The sequence below is a fragment of the Phyllobates terribilis genome, unplaced genomic scaffold (assembly GCF_046119375.1).
Source record: "Phyllobates terribilis strain yellow unplaced genomic scaffold, ASM4611937v1 Scaffold_7__3_contigs__length_470593459, whole genome shotgun sequence".
Classification (NCBI taxonomy): domain Eukaryota; kingdom Metazoa; phylum Chordata; class Amphibia; order Anura; family Dendrobatidae; genus Phyllobates; species Phyllobates terribilis.
The window spans coordinates 18,887,031-18,903,260 of NW_027362767.1; the positions used below are offsets into that span (position 1 = coordinate 18,887,031).

Genomic DNA, 16,230 nt, shown 5'->3' on the forward strand with positions numbered 1-16,230 from the left:
CCACCTCTCCTCTCCTGTATATATACACTGCACAGTACCACCTCTCCTCTCCTGTATATATACACTGCACAGTACCTCCTCTCCTCTCCTGTATATATACACTGCACAGTACCTCCTCTCCTCTCCTGTATATATACACTGCACAGTACCTCCTCTCCTCTCCTGTATATATACACTGCACAGTACCTCCTCTCCTCTCCTGTATATATACACTGCACAGTACCTCCTCTCCTCTCCTGTATATATACACTGCACAGTACCTCCTCTCCTCTCCTGTATATATACACTGCACAGTACCACCTCTCCTCTCCTGTATATATACACTGCACAGTACCACCTCTCCTCTCCTGTATATATACACTGCACAGTACCTCCTCTCCTCTCCTGTATATATACACTGCACAGTACCTCCTCTCCTCTCCTGTATATATACACTGCACAGTACCTCCTCTCCTCTCCTGTATATATACACTGCACAGTACCTCCTCTCCTCTCCTGTATATATACACTGCACAGTACCTCCTCTCCTCTCCTGTATATATACACTGCACAGTACCTCCTCTCCTCTCCTGTATATATACACTGCACAGTACCTCCTCTCCTCTCCTGTATATATACACTGCACAGTACCTCCTCTCCTCTCCTGTATATATACACTGCACAGTACCTCCTCTCCTCTCCTGTATATATACACTGCACAGTACCTCCTCTCCTCTCCTGTATATATACACTGCACAGTACCTCCTCTCCTCTCCTGTATATATACACTGCACAGTACCTCCTCTCCTCTCCTGTATATATACACTGCACAGTACCTCCTCTCCTCTCCTGTATATATACACTGCACAGTACCTCCTCTCCTCTCCTGTATATATACACTGCACAGTACCTCCTCTCCTCTCCTGTATATATACACTGCACAGTACCTCCTCTCCTCTCCTGTATATATACACTGCACAGTACCTCCTCTCCTCTCCTGTATATATACACTGCACAGTACCTCCTCTCCTGTATATATACACTGCACAGTACCTCCTCTCCTGTATATATACACTGCACAGTACCTCCTCTCCTCTCCTGTATATATACACTGCACAGTACCACCTCTCCTATCTCGGTCCGGTTCCGCCTGTTGTTACGTTGCGCTGTCCTCTGCCCCCTCCGCCGCTGATTGTCTGCTTCGCTGTTCACATGGAGAAGCCGCTGATCTCAGCACAATGACCTAAAATAACAGAGAGGCGACATGTGACTGCAGCGCAGAAACGGGGCCGTCGCCTGCAGGACGGGACAGGATTTGTAGACTAAAGGGGGTCGTGAGGGCTTTGTCTGCAAGCGTTGACCTTTGGGCTATTGTCTTCAGTTATCAGCCATCTGTACATCTTATTTTGGGTTCCAGTGATTTGTGTAGATTGTAAGGCTATGTGCCCACGTTGCATTTATGAAGCAGAAAATTTCTGCTGCATAAATGCAAGTCCTCTCCCGGAATTCCGCACGCGTTTATCGTGCATTTTTCGCGCGTTTATCACGCGTTTTCCACATGCGGAATTGCCTTGCGTTTTTTATGCATTGGACAAAGGCAATTCCGCTTGCGGAAACGCAAAATTAAATGACATGCTGCGGATTTTTGAACGCGGCATAAACACTGCGGAAAAATCCGCAGCATGTGCATAGAACTTGCGGAATCCCATTGGGGACCATGGGGTGCGGATATACATGCGTTTTTCAAGCGTTTACGCTGCGGAAATTCCGCAGCATATACGCTTGAAAAATGCTACGTGGGCACACAGCCTAAATATAAGGTATTGCTTTCTTTTATCAGCCCAACCATTACTCGAGAGGTGACTGTAATCATTTGTCCTACAATCTATTATTCCCTGTTATCAGCCATTTCAGACACTGCTGCTTCCACCGCATATATGCTGGGATTACTCTTGTCTTATTGTTCGGGGGGGGATCCTCTGGGTTGGGGGGGTCGTCTCGCCGTCCTGTCGCGGTTTTCCTTCTTGTCTCGCGGCCTCGTCCTCTTTCGCCTCCGGGCAGATGACTCTTCGCCGGGGCAGATGTTCTTTTCAGCAGCCGCTTCTGGATGTTTACTGTCGCTATGGTGACGACGGTTGCCATGGAACCCCTGACTGCTTTACGCTGCGATATTCCGGGGGCGTCAGCGCAAGACCGGGGGGGGGGGGTAGAGTCGGAAAAACCATAATATTTTCTTCATGTCCCTACAAGCTGCCATCTGTCTGGTAACAGAGCGGGGATTGGTTCTGCAGGAGCTGGTCTGGTGGATTGTCATTGTCGAGCCTGTTCACATTGCTACCTGGCAGCGATTGGTCATATCGCCTACAGTCGTGGCCACCGTTGTTCTCGGGGGCAGGTGTGAAATGCAGATTAGTTTGCAGGTACCCCTGACAGATGGCTGCATCCTCCCCTGATTATTGGGGTGCGGCTCCTGGCATATCCGGGGCGTTGTGGGTGTTATCCTGCGGTTATTATAATGATATAGACCGAGGGACCCTGCAGGCGTCATATAATCTGATGATGTTGCATCCGGCGATGTCCGTCCTCTGCTCTGTGTGCAGCCGTCTCTGCTGTCTCCTTCCTCTGCTGTCAAATCATGTGACTGTCCTGGTGGTGGTCCGCATCCCCCTGGTGGTGGGCGGCCTGTGCCCTCGTCCCTGTCATAGAGTCTATAAGTTCCGTGTTTCGCCCCGATACTTAGTAACGATTCTGTTGGTTGATTTTTCACAGATCCCGACGTCGCCGCGGCCAGCGCCATGATGCTATTGAATTCTCCACACGATTTACACGCAGGTTGTGAGTAGACGGAGACGCTCCATCCGACCGACCCGGTACTGACTGATCCGCGGCACGCTGACATTCCCCTAGATCATCTCCTAGCAGGGAACTACAGATCCCAGCACAAACCTATGTATCCTGCTCCATGTGCCGCTACATCATGTACCCGACCCTGTGCCGTTTATTCACTTACTGAATGGGACATAGAGAATCCCTGAGTCACTGCGGCCAGAAATAGAGCGACCGCGAGATAGTCACTAATTGTCAGGATACACTTCATCATGACAGACGAAGCCCCTCATAGTAAAGGGACAGGACCCCACAAATTACAGGAAGCTGACAGTGACTGGAGAGAAGTGGCTGATATCTCAGCGATGTCTCCGCTGATCTCTGGTGATGGATAGGCGGCATTCTCAGTGATGTCATCGCTGATCTCTGGTGATGCATAGGCGGCATTCTCAGTGATGTCACCGCTGATCTCTGGTGATGGATAGGAGGCATTCTGAGTGATGTCACCGCTGATCTCTAGTGATGGATAGGCGGCATTCTCAGTGATGTCATCGCTGATCTCTGGTGATGCATAGGCGGCATTCTCAGTGATGCCACCGCTGATCTCTGGTGATGGATAGGAGGCATTCTCAGTGATGTCACCGCTGATCTCTGGTGATGGATAGACGGCATTCTCAGTGATGTCATCGCTGATCTCTGGTGATGCATAGGCGGCATTCTCAGTGATGTCACCGCTGATCTCTAGTGATGGATAGGCGGCATTCTCAGTGATGTCATCGCTGATCTCTGGTGATGCATAGGCGGCATTCTCAGTGATGTCACCGCTGATCTCTAGTGATGGATAGGCGGCATTCTCAGTGATGTCACCGCTGATCTCTAGTGATGGATAGACGGCATTCTCAGTGATGTCATCGCTGATCTCTGGTGATGCATAGGCGGCATTCTCAGTGATGTCACCGCTGATCTCTAGTGATGGATAGGCGGCATTCTCAGTGATGTCACCGCTGATCTCTGGTGATGGATAGGCGGCATTCTCAGTGATGTCACCGCTGATCTCTGGTGATGGATAGGCTGCATTCTCAGTGATGTCACCTCTGATCTCTGGTGATGGATAGGCGGCATTCTCAGTGATGTCACCGCTGATCTCTGGTGATGGATAGGCGGCATTCTCAGTGATGTCACCGCTGATCTCTGGTGATGGATAGGAGGCATTCTCAGTGATGTCACCGCTGATCTCTGGTGATGGTTAGGCGGCATTCTCAGTGATGTCACCGCTGATCTCTGGTGATGGATAGGCGGCATTCTCCGTGATGTCACCACTGATCTCTGGTGATGGATAGGCGGCATTCTCAGTGATGTCACCGCTGATCTCTGGTGATGGATAGGAGGCATTCTCAGTGATGTCACCGCTGATCTCTAGTGATGGATAGGAGGCATTCTCAGTGATGTCTCCGCTGATCTCTAGTGATGGATAGGTGGCATTCTCAGTGATGTCACCGCTGATCTCTAGTGATGGATAGGAGGCATTCTCAGTGATGTCACCGCTGATCTCTGGTGATGGATAGGAGGCATTCTCAGTGATGTCACCGCTGATCTCTGGTGATGGATAGGCGGCATTCTCAGTGATGTCACCGCTGATCTCTGGTGATGGATAGGCGGCATTCTCAGTGATGTCACCGCTGATCTCTGGTGATGGATAGGAGGCATTCTCAGTGATGTCACCGCTGATCTCTAGTGATGGATAGGAGGCATTCTCAGTGATGTCTCCGCTGATCTCTAGTGATGGATAGGTGGCATTCTCAGTGATGTCACCGCTGATCTCTAGTGATGGATAGGAGGCATTCTCAGTGATGTCACCGCTGATCTCTGGTGATGGATAGGAGGCATTCTCAGTGATGTCACCGCTGATCTCTGGTGATGGATAGGCGGCATTCTCAGTGATGTCACCGCTGATCTCTGGTGATGGATAGGCGGCATTCTCAGTGATGTCACCGCTGATCTCTGGTGATGCATAGGCGGCATTCTCAGTGATGTCACCGCTTCTCCTCTGGTTTTCTCCTATCATCTTTCCCGGGGTTGGCGTTTCCTGACAGGTTGCAGTGTTCCTATCTTGCAGTGTAGATTATCATCACTGTTACATTTGTCTTGGACATACATCTTGTATTCCGCTGACCGCGGCATTTAGTGATTGTGGCCGCTATTATTTGTGCTGTGCTGCTGCCGGACGTACGACACAGGATGGAAACCCTCCGCTTGTAGTATTGCACTTTGAGGCGACTGTTACCAGCCGCTGACAGCGAGCAGAGGTCTTGAATATGGTGGAGAAATAAATCTCTATTTCAATTTTGTTTTCAACTTTCCGTTTCTGCATTTCTGTTCTCGGCCGTCAGGATTGTGGATTTATAGGATTTGGGGAGTCGCTGCGTCCCATAACCCTCTGCACGCAGGTGAATACGCCGTGTCCTGCTCTTGGCGTTGCACCCATCAGTCCTTGTGCCCGGTGCCGTCTCCTGCTCCGATCTTTCTGTAGTGGTCGAGGGGCGCTCCCGTTCCCGGTTGAGCCCCCGCTGCCCCGGTTCTCAGATCATTATAATATAACTCCACCCAACGTCTCTAGGAATTAGAATTCGCTGCCGGTAAATTATTCACCACCAGATGTCTCTTCAATGAAAATCATCAGAAATGACTTCAATATTATGATCAGCGGCACGTGCTCATCCGAGAGAGCGCAGACGGAGCCGTGATTGTGCCAGGAGCCCGGGGTGATCGCAGCGCAGAGATTATCCTATAGAGGGAGGGAGCGGTGGACACCGGGGCAGGTGGAAATGTCACTCATCAGCACCGGTACGGTCACTGTGTGTCATTATGGAGTTTAAGCCTAAAAGGAACAGCAGGTTCTGAATTAAAGGGCAAGAAACCCCTTAACGTTGTCTGCGTTTCCCCGGTGGTAAGTTTTGCTGTTCCTGACTGTAGAAAGAACTCTCCCGCTAGCTTCTCCGCAGTCTGGAGTGGCTGATAACAGGGAGCAAGCAACTGCACCGTTAATGGGGGGGGGGGCAGGAATAATCCCTTCATCCCAGGGGGCAGATTGTGTAGAAATCTTGTGATTCTAGGACCGGTGTGAGCGGCTGATTTTATCCTTGCCAGGAGGAGTTAATGAGCACACTTGGTGTGATATGGAGCCGTGCAGTGATATATTGTAACCATGTGCATTATGTATTGTCTGTGTCCTCCCATGATCCCATGCAAGTGATGGCTGCTTTCATCCAGAGCACCCTGGTTCATTCATACAAGACCAGTGCTATAATGGGCAGAGATGGCTGTGCATGTACATAACATGCAGGGCTTGTGGAAAGCTGGGTGAGTGACCCATTCCTCCGCCATTTTGGTCAAATGAAGTAACCATTTCTCTGAATGCACCAGGAGGATCTGGATGAACAGACTTCCTCTGTGCTGCACTGTACAGGCTGGATACGGTGCAGTTTATCTGATCTTTGTGGTTTGGGTCTGAGCTGATTTCTGTCCCCGTCCCCCAATGTCCCAGTGTATAATGTTGCTTTGGGGGTTGCGCCATGTTTGATGCTGACGATCCGTCTCCTTCTGTCTCCGCAGTTTCCCCCGGAGTCATCCAGAACGGCGCCCGCGTCCTCAGCAGAGGGATCTTCCCCGGCGTCAGACCTTTACCAATCAACCCTATTGGAAGCATGGCAGCTGCTGTCAGGTAGGTGCCAGCCGGGGGCGGCTGCCGTCCGGGGCCCGCTGCCGTCTGGGGGCCGCTGTTGTCGGGCGGGGCCCGCTGCCGTCGGGCGGGGGCAGCTGCTCTGTCCTCACCTGTGGTGTCGGGAGTTTACTATGTAACATGATGGCAGCGGATCCTCCCAGCACAGCGCCCTCTAGCGGCATCGAGGGGAATGATATTCTCGTTACAATTGTTTTTGCCTCTGTCAGCCGGAAACGTTTTAGGTTTGTTTTCCACAAAGCGATGGAGGAACAGATTCTGTCGATCGCTGTGAAAACATTTCTGCGTTTTCTGTCCCAGAAATTATTTCCAGAGATTTTCTGCTGAGACCCAAGGATGAATTTAAAGGGCCGGTGTCCAGTCCGAGGAAACTTTGTGGAATTTACTAGTTTGCTGTCAGTAAATTAAAACCTTCCTGTTTTGACAGCGTGAGGCTAGAAATAAAAGGCTTGACCTAATCCTTTTTACAGCTGAGGGTTTGCTACAATATTGCGCAGGGCAAGTCCTAGACTCCAGGTTGACTGGATATTTACACTGATACATTGTAACGGTTCCTCAGCTGTGTGTTCATGACAAGATTGATGGAGTATTTATCAGACCTTGGATTTCCAAAAAAAGAGATGAATGTTGTCCAGCCTGAGCGACTGGTAATTCGTGTGGCTGTGAAGGGGTTAATAGGATGCAGGGGGGGGGGTGGTCTCTGATTTTAATGAAATAAAATGTGAAGCTGAGAATTTTCCCAGTGGCTACAAAATAAATATTGCGGCACTGAATATATATGGGGCAGGCGGCCGCGGTTATTGGAGCGTCGTTCTGTGCTGGGAAGACTCAAAGCAACGTAAGAACGGGGACGGCGCGGGCGAAGCCCACCTCACCATCGACCCGAGCAGGGAGATATCACCTTGGTATCTTCCCGGCACAGAACCGATATGTTTACAGATCATATACAGTCCCATGTGTCTCCATGGTAACAGACTACAAACATTCCCTGCGTAGTCTGACGCTGCAGCCGCGCGCTGTAAGTTGTTTGAGTGTTTGTCGTCGCGTTTCCATCCCCAGGATGCGTCGGCGGCCATGATGCTCTGTAGCGTCCGTGTCCTTCTCACGTTTTGTCCCTTCTTTCTCACCAGGAACGGGATTGGAAACTGCCGCATGAGGACGGAGAGCGAGCCGTCGTGCGATTCTCCAGTCGTCAGCAGCGACCCCAAAGAGGACCACAACTACAGCAGCGCCAAATCTGCCCTCAAAAGAAGCTCGTCCCCCGCCAGTGACTCCGTGTCGTCCTCCTCCGCTGACGACCATTACGAGTTCGCCGCCAAAGTCTGCCGGGACGGCTGCGACATCAGCTTCCAGAGCCACGAGAGCTTCAGCGAAACGGAGGAAGACGACAAGAAACAGATCAAGAAGGAGTCCTGCGGGGACAGCGGCTACTCCTCGCAACACAAGAAGAAGCAACACCTGCTGAAAGTGCGACGGATCCCCAGCGACGCGCTGCCGCTGAAAAAGAGACGAACGGAAAAACCGCCAGAGAGCGACGACGAGGAGATGAAGGAGGCGGCCGGGTCGCTCTTACACTTGGCGGGAATCCGCTCTTGTTTGAATAACATCACCAATCGGACGGCCAAAGGGCAGAAAGAGCAGAAAGACAAAGAGACGGCGAAAAACTAGAGAAAATCCCTTTTCTTTGGACTTTCCTCACGCACGTCAGGTGAATTTTATCAATTTTGTGGCAATATCAACCATTTTTTCTTTTTCCCTTTTTTTATTTTATTTTTGGGGGTGGGGGGGCCCTTATAGTGTTTTATTTTTTAAAGGATATTGAAGCCATAGAACTCAGCCAACAAATGCTTACAATTTACCGAAAAAGGAAACAAAGAACATTCAAAAGCCAAAATTTTACGGTCACAGTCACCAACCAAGCAGGTGATGACGATAAGACGACCCTAAGATAGGAAGGGTGCTCCTGCCGCCCCCCTGCGGGGGAGTTGAGGGTGCTCCTGCCGCCCCCCTGCGGGGGAGTTGAGGGTGCTCCTGCCGCCCCCCTGCGGGGGAGTTGAGGGTGCTCCTGCCGCCCCCCTGCGGGGGAGTTGAGGGTGCTCCTGCCGCCCCCCTGCGGGGGAGTTGAGGGTGCTCCTGCCGCCCCCCTGCGGGGGAGTTGAGGGTGCTCCTGCCGCCCCCCTGCGGGGGAGTTGAGGGTGCTCCTGCCGCCCCCCTGCGGGGGAGTTGAGGGTGCTCCTGCCGCCCCCCTGCGGGGGAGTTGAGGGTGCTCCTGCCGCCCCCCTGTGGGGGAGTTCAGGGTGCCGATTCGGTAACGACACCTCCGCTCCTCGCGGACGCCAAGCCTGTTGTGCCATCTCCCCTCCCCCGGATGATGGAGTTATACAGTGTTGCCAATTGGTATTGTATACGATTCTTACAATGTATCGTCTCCGGATTAACCCGTTCACTCTCGCCAATCAATGACAAGCGACTGCCAGAACCTAGCGGATCACCCCGAAAACGAGACTGACAGCGCTACGGAACCTGCCGCCAGTATTCAGCTGCCGCCTAGAACCAGGCCGACCGCCGGGAACCACAACCGGATCACACACAGCCGCGTGGATCTCATGACCAGAAACAAGTTCGGGGCTTTATTTTACCTTCTTGTTTTTTTTTTTTCTTCTCCCAGAGACGAGCGCCGTTCTTGTAAGGTAAATCTGTATTTAGCATGACGCATGGATTATTTTCATATAAATAGAAAAAAAAATAGAGAAAAAAGGCAACGCCTCTAATGTTAGGCCCAGGGCCTGGACTTCAGTCACCCCCGGTATTTTTTATCTGATTTTTGGAAGCAGGTTCCTAAGGTCTAACCTTCTTCAGGGACACATCTGACTGTTGGGGAACGTCTTCTCTCTGCAATATAATAATAATTACTCTCATCCTCTCGTCGGGCTCGGATCTGCCTTGTCTTTACATTCAGCCCCACATACAACCCTACTGTGCTTCTCTGTGATATAGAAAAACAAAAACGTTTCTGTCCTTTCTGTCTATTCGGATAACATGAGGCAATAATATGTTGGTAAACGGCAGCGGCTGCCGGGGTGCCGCCGGCTTTACTGGTTCAGAGAGTTCTGCTCCGGGGGTCGTCCTCGGCCGCAATCCACATTACATGCTGCTTGTGGCTGCAGGTTCGTTTTTTCTTTCTTCCCACATTTTGCAGGACGGGGGATGAGTATCGAGGCGAAACGCGTTCGGCCAAAGGGACGACTTAAAGGGGAAACTACAATTACTGCTAATAGTTTCCGCCTTTCAGACGCTCTTCTGTTTTTCCGTTTATCATGAATTGAGGACACGATGTTCATAAATCACTGACGTTGTATCCCACTGCCGACCCGTGCAATACCTCACACCGACACTAGGGGGAGTGAGCAATAAGAACCCCCAAGCGCCTTCCATAATCGCTGTAACCAATCAGAAGGCTTCCCGCTTGGATTGCTCCATCCTCATTGGCTGGATTGTAGCAGCGTTCTACAAATCACGTTCTTAGTGGGATGAGCGCAAGTACAGGCGGCGGCTCTGCTGCATTATATAAGCCCTTATCTATATACACCCAGTGCCGCGTACCCCATATATCTCACACCCCCCCACCATGTATACAAACACCATACCGCCACCTCCCCCATATACACCATCCCACCGATACCTGCCATCATATACTCCACTGTCAGCCTGGCCTATATACTCCGTACACCCCACTGCCAGCGAACCTCATATAACGGACTGCCCTCTGCGTCATACGCCCCCAACCCCACTGAAGCACTCACATACACCTCACTGCCGCCACCCGTATACACCGTACACCCCACTGCCAGCGAACCTCATATAACGGACTGCCCTCTGCGTCATACGCCCCCAACCCCACTGACGCCACCCCCACCCGTATACACCATACACCCCACTGCCAGCGAACCTCATATAACGGACTGCCCTCTGCGTCATACACCCCCAACCCCTCTGATGCCACCCCCACATACACCCCACTGCCGCCACCCGTATACACCATACACCCCACTGCCAGCGAACCTCATATAACGGACTGCCCTCTGCGTCATACGCCCCCAACCCCTCTGACGCCACCCCCACTGAAGCCCTCACATACACCATACACCCCACTGCCGCCACCCGTATACACCGTACACCCCACTGCCAGCGAACCTCATATAACGGACTGCCCTCTGCGTCATACGCCCCCAACCCCTCTGACGCCACCCCCACTGAAGCCCTCACATACACCATACACCCCACTGCCGCCACCCGTATACACCGTACACCCCACTGCCAGCGAACCTCATATAACGGACTGCCCTCTGCGTCATACGCCTCCAACCCCACTGACGCCACCCGTATACACCATACACCCCACTGCCAGCGAACCTTATATAACGGACTGCCCTCTGCGTCATACGCCCCCAACCCCACTGACGCCACCCCCACTGAAGCCCTCACATACACCATACACCCCACTGCCGCCACCCGTATACACCGTACACCCCACTGCCAGCGAACCTCATATAACGGACTGCCCTCTGCGTCATACGCCCCCAACCCCACTGACGCCACCCCCACATACACCATACACCCCACTGAAGCCCTCACATACACCATACACCCCACTGAAGCCCTCACATACACCATACACCCCACTGCCGTCACCCGTATGCACCATACACCCCACTGCCAGCGAACCTCATATAACGGACTGCCCTCTGCGTCATACGCCCCCAACCCCACTGACGCCACCCCCACTGAAGCCCTCACATGCACCATACACCGTACACCCTACTGCTGCTGACGTTCCCCCTGGGGCCGTGGGGTACTCTGTAGCCGGACCGGTTGGTTCTATTGGGGTAGTCACCGTGGCAGTGGCCCAGGACAGTCAATAAGGAAAGTCAATTGGGGAATAAAGTTTTGGGGATAATGTTTGGTGACGCCACCTGTGGTATTCGGCTATAGGGGGCTGCCGCTGCTGTTCAGATCCACTGGGGCTGATGGTGACGCAGCAGAGTTGGTTCAGCTCTCCACGGGCAGAGCTAGGCCCCAGGGCAGTTAGAGGTAGCTTTGTTGTTGGTGTAGTGCAAGGCAGGTGACGCAGCAATTAAGTCTAGGACACAGCGAGGTGCCGTCTTCAAGTGTTTCCTCACAGTTCTTATGATGTTCCAGGTTACAACTGCCAGCAGGTTATAACAGCCCACTGAGTCATGTGTCCTCCGGGGAAGTTATCCAGCCAACTCTCAGATAACTTGGGTGCACTTGATCGAGACCCCTTTCTTGTGTACCTTTCCCGGCTCGTCTCTCTGCGCTGGCTCTCACCCTCCTGCCCTGTGCCTCACACACAGTGTCCCGAGCCAGTGCTCGCGGGCCTTATCAGGCGACGTCCTCTCGGTCCCCTTGGTCCTATATGGCCACCTTTTCAGCGAATGTGTGTGGTTTTGGCTACGGCACTTGAAGATACCGCAACCTCCGGTTTGCTAGCTGAGTCTTGCAGTCCTCCACTAGTCTGGGGGCGGTCCCCTACTGCGACCTGATCCCTTCACGGTCAGCGCGAACTCAGGCGCATAGGTGGCATCCCGCACTCGCCGTGCCCCTAGGATCCTCTCTCTCTGGAGCCCTCCTCACTGCTCCCGTGTTCTCTCCTCCTGGGCCCCTCTCCTCCACAGTCCTCACTTACTGAACGAACTGACTGACCCCTTCTAGATGTTTCTACCCTTCTTTTATACTCTTCTTTCAGTGCTCCCCTAAACTACTTCCTCCACCCACCTCCTCTACTTAGTTCCACCTTCCAGACAGGGACCGGGTCTGTGCTCTCCCCTAGGAGCTATCTGGACCCTCCCTCAGGAGTGGTGTGGTGTTGGATGTGAGTGGTTGGGTCCCGGGTAGTGCTCCCTCCTTACCTGAGAGTGGGGTACCACACCTCTGGCTGAGATGCAGTACCTCTATGGCAACTGGACCCGCAGCGGCGCCACACCACCCCCCCCATATAACCCAAACACCCCACTGTCGCTCCCCCATAATGTTTATGGGGGCATCGCACAATTCATGGTTGGGGGTGAAATGGATGCAGAATGAGATCGGACTGCGGGTTGTAGATTAGCTGCCAACAGAGATGTCGGCCTCCTGTGTGCGGACGAGCCGGGTGACCGCCGCCTGTGTATGGCGGCCCTAACACTCAGAAGTTGGCTCCTGACACGCCGTGCCGGCAACTCTGCGTCTGTGACAACACGAGACCGCTGCACACATCTGCCTGCCAGCATCGGAGCCCGGCCACTCGCCCCGCCGCCAGCACCGGAGCCCGGCCACTCGCCGCAGCCCGGCCACTCGCCCCTCCGCCAGCACCGTGCGCCGGAGCCCGGCCACTCGCCCCTCCGCCAGCACCGTGCGCCGGAGCCCGGCCACTTGCCCCTCCGCCAGCACCGTGCGCCGGAGCCCGGCCACTCGCCCCTCCGCCAGCACCGTGCGCCGGAGCCCGGCCACTCGCCCCTCCGCCAGCACCATGCGCCGGAGCCCGGCCACTCGCCCCTCCGCCAGCACCGTGTGCCGGAGCCCGGCCACTCGCCCCTCCGCCAGCACCGTGCGCCGGAGCCCGGCCACTCGCCCCTCTGCTATCTGCGGCTGAGTTGCCGCTTCTCGCGTGTATTTTTCGGGCTGCGTTTTCAGATCTCTCCGACAGTAAAGCCGTAAATGTTCATGTACAATAGGACAATGGAGGTTCGGGGCGCCCCGGCCTCACCCGCTGCCTCCGATGTTTGTAAGATATATCGTGTGTACGTCTGTATGGAAAGCATTTTAAACTTGTAGAGGTTTTTTTTCTTTTTTTCTTTTTTTATGACTTCTGTAACATTTCTAAGAAAAAAAAATATTTTATTTTGTTAAGTGATAAAGCAATCAAAAAAAAGAGGAAAAAAAGGTTTTGGATCTGGTTAACCCCTTCACTGCCAGAGAACCCTGCACTGCATGCCGAGTCACTCCTGCAGAGAAATACCTTGTTTTTATTTTCATTTTTTTTTACCTTTTTTTTTTTTTTCGCCTTTCTGCGGCTGCGCATGCAACATATTGCACTGCGGATTGTTTCAGGACGCCTCCAGCAGTGAAAGGGTTGAGGTATAACAGAGGAGGTGGGGGAGGGGGGGTTTGTTCCTGCACCTGGATTGGCCGAAATGCCAAAAAAAGTGCTAGGGAAAAATAAACTAAAATGCAATATTTTTTTCTGTACTTGTGTGTAGCTGCCAACGTCCTAAACTGGAGAACTGTGATGGAGCAGGGGCGGCGCGGGGCTGCGGAGCGCAGCGGCCGCGGACCGAGAACTATGTTGATTTCAGCGCAGATTTTTTTTTTTTCCTGCATTTCACTTTTTCTTGATGTGTAATCATATTGCCAAAGAAACAATTTCATCGATTCTTGTAAATAACACGTCCCCAAAATCTACCATAACGTTTCTGTGATGTATCGTCTTCCAGTTGCAATAAAAATTTACTGAGTTGCATCAATTTGAGTCGTTATCTGGTGTTACATAGGACTGCAAGTCACATCTGTGGTGTTACATAGGACTGCAGGAAACCTTTACTACATTATCTTTGATGAAGAAAAAGAGAGAATCCAGCGTCAAGATCTTCCATAAAAATAATCAATTTATTAGAGAATTAAAATCCATAGAAAATACAAAAAAGTGGCAACCACTTCAGTGGGATTATAGGCGAACGCGTTTCGGCTTAGAATCCTTAATCGTTGCATACTATTGCCGCACGTCTTTGGCGTCTTGTGTCGCGTTGTGTCAGGACACATGATCTAGACTCTCCAAAAATATTAATAGTTTAGAACAAACTTAGATAATTAAAAACTACAAATGCAATGTTGTGGGATAGTGATTCATTCATAACGGTAGATTAAATCGTGGTTTATATTCATTTCAAAAGGAAACTTCATACTAAGATCCACCACGATTCACGGTTAAGTCGCCTCTGTAGTGTTTTTTGTTTTTTTTTACGCTTTCTATTCCTATAATGACACAAGAAGAGGTATCGCCATTATGTTTTATACTAAAGTGCCTGGGAGCAGCTGAACATTTATTTGTCACATCCCGACGCGCGTTTTCAGCGTATTCGTTGTGACGTTCAATTTGTAGGTTGTACAAGTTCTACATGTTACAAGATAAATTATGTATGATGAATTACAAGTAATGAAATTCTTTTATATGGTAGTTTTTTTTTTTTTTTTAGTTGTCAAAGAAGTAAAAGTAGTGTTCTCAATATGTTTGCAGAAGTTACAAATGTTATGGCCGCACTTGTAGAAACCTTTTGGATGTAACTAAGTGTTTTTTTTGGTAGAAATGTCCCGATTCAGATACAAACTGGGGATAATAAATTCCCTGGTGTAGCAAAGCATTGGTAGATGTTTGTTGATAATACGTTTAATTATTGGAAACTGGGGACTATAGGTGGATACAAATGTAACCACCTCACTATTCTATTGATTCGGAGTATCCTTAACTATTGAGTGTGCTCGTGAGGGCGTCTAGTTGGGATATTTACAGGTTTCCAATCTTGCTGCTAATGCTTCTAGTTTGAATCTCATTTCTGATGTAATATTTCTTTTAATGCGGATTAGTTCCCCCTACTAGAACATTTTTTAGAATGGCATGACGTTGCTAAAAGGGTTGAGTTTGTAGCCATATTTCTTCTGTAGGAGGCTACTGAAATATAAGCGGAAAAATTGTTAGGGAGTGTAATGTCCAAAAAAAAATCTATATTCGATAATTGAACATTGAGTAAATTTAAAACTCATGTCGTTATCATTAAAAAACTCAACAAAATTACTTACTGAATCCTGTTACCCCCCCCCCATACATATCAGGAGGAGGTCGTCGATATAACGTCCATACCACCTGATATGGGAGGAAAAAGGACTGGAATCAGAGAAAATATGTCTCTTCCCAACAAAACATAGGGATATTTGCTATAGACTGAAAATCCTGCCCCCGTGGAGGCGCCCTGTTTTTGGAGGAAAAAGGAACCATTAAACGAAAAGTAATTATTCTGGAGCAAAAAACTAAGCCATTACTATAAATTCCTGCAGTTCTACCGTACACCTGTTGTATACCCTTAGATGTTTGGATAATGCTGTTATGGTCTTACTATCAACATCACAACTCAACCACATAGAACATTCTGGCCACTCTTATTTTTATCTAAAGATGTAATAACATGTTTCGGATCTCACAAAAATGTTGGGAGGTTGAAGGTAAAGGTATACCCAGGAGCTGAGTTACTCACCCAAACTACAGTACCTATTTAGGCCATTATGGCTCTTAACGGAGGAGAGAATTCATTTTTATGTACTTTTGGGAGTGGTAGATGGGAACCACTGGAAATTCTACTCCTTAAAGCGCACCTGTCAGCAGGATTGTGCTCAGTAAACCACATACACTGTCAGGTGGGCGACATTGCACTGATTAATATGATACCTTGGTTAATGAAATCCGTCCTGTGGTTCTTGTGTAATCTTTACTTTCAGTTTGGAGATAATGATATGCCCGTGCTCCAGGGCGGCCTGTGGGGGGCGCTCTATCTGGTGCTCTGCTTACATATTCATCTGAATGCTCTTGTGACCGCTCACTTGATTCTTCACTGACCTGCCTCTTATGTTACATAATG

The 16,230-nt window shown here is 50.7% G+C and overlaps 1 protein-coding gene across 6 annotated transcripts in view; it reads left to right on the forward strand.

The window, feature by feature from the left end:
- FOXN3 (forkhead box N3) overlaps window positions 1-10,462 on the forward strand; it is a 179,230-nt gene extending 168,768 nt beyond the window's left edge. For 4 of the 6 annotated variants that reach the window (XM_073638217.1, XM_073638219.1, XM_073638218.1 and 1 more), the window contains exons 5-7: window positions 2,749-2,814; window positions 6,418-6,526; window positions 7,675-10,462. In XM_073638217.1, the coding sequence (XP_073494318.1) occupies window positions 2,749-2,814; window positions 6,418-6,526; window positions 7,675-8,212 (713 nt within the window). In that variant the 3' untranslated portion in view covers window positions 8,213-10,462. The remainder of the gene's footprint in view (window positions 1-2,748; window positions 2,815-6,417; window positions 6,527-7,674) is intronic. The other 2 variants (XM_073638220.1, XM_073638221.1) reach the window with 2 other exon arrangements.
- Window positions 10,463-16,230: the final 5,768 nt, after the last annotated feature.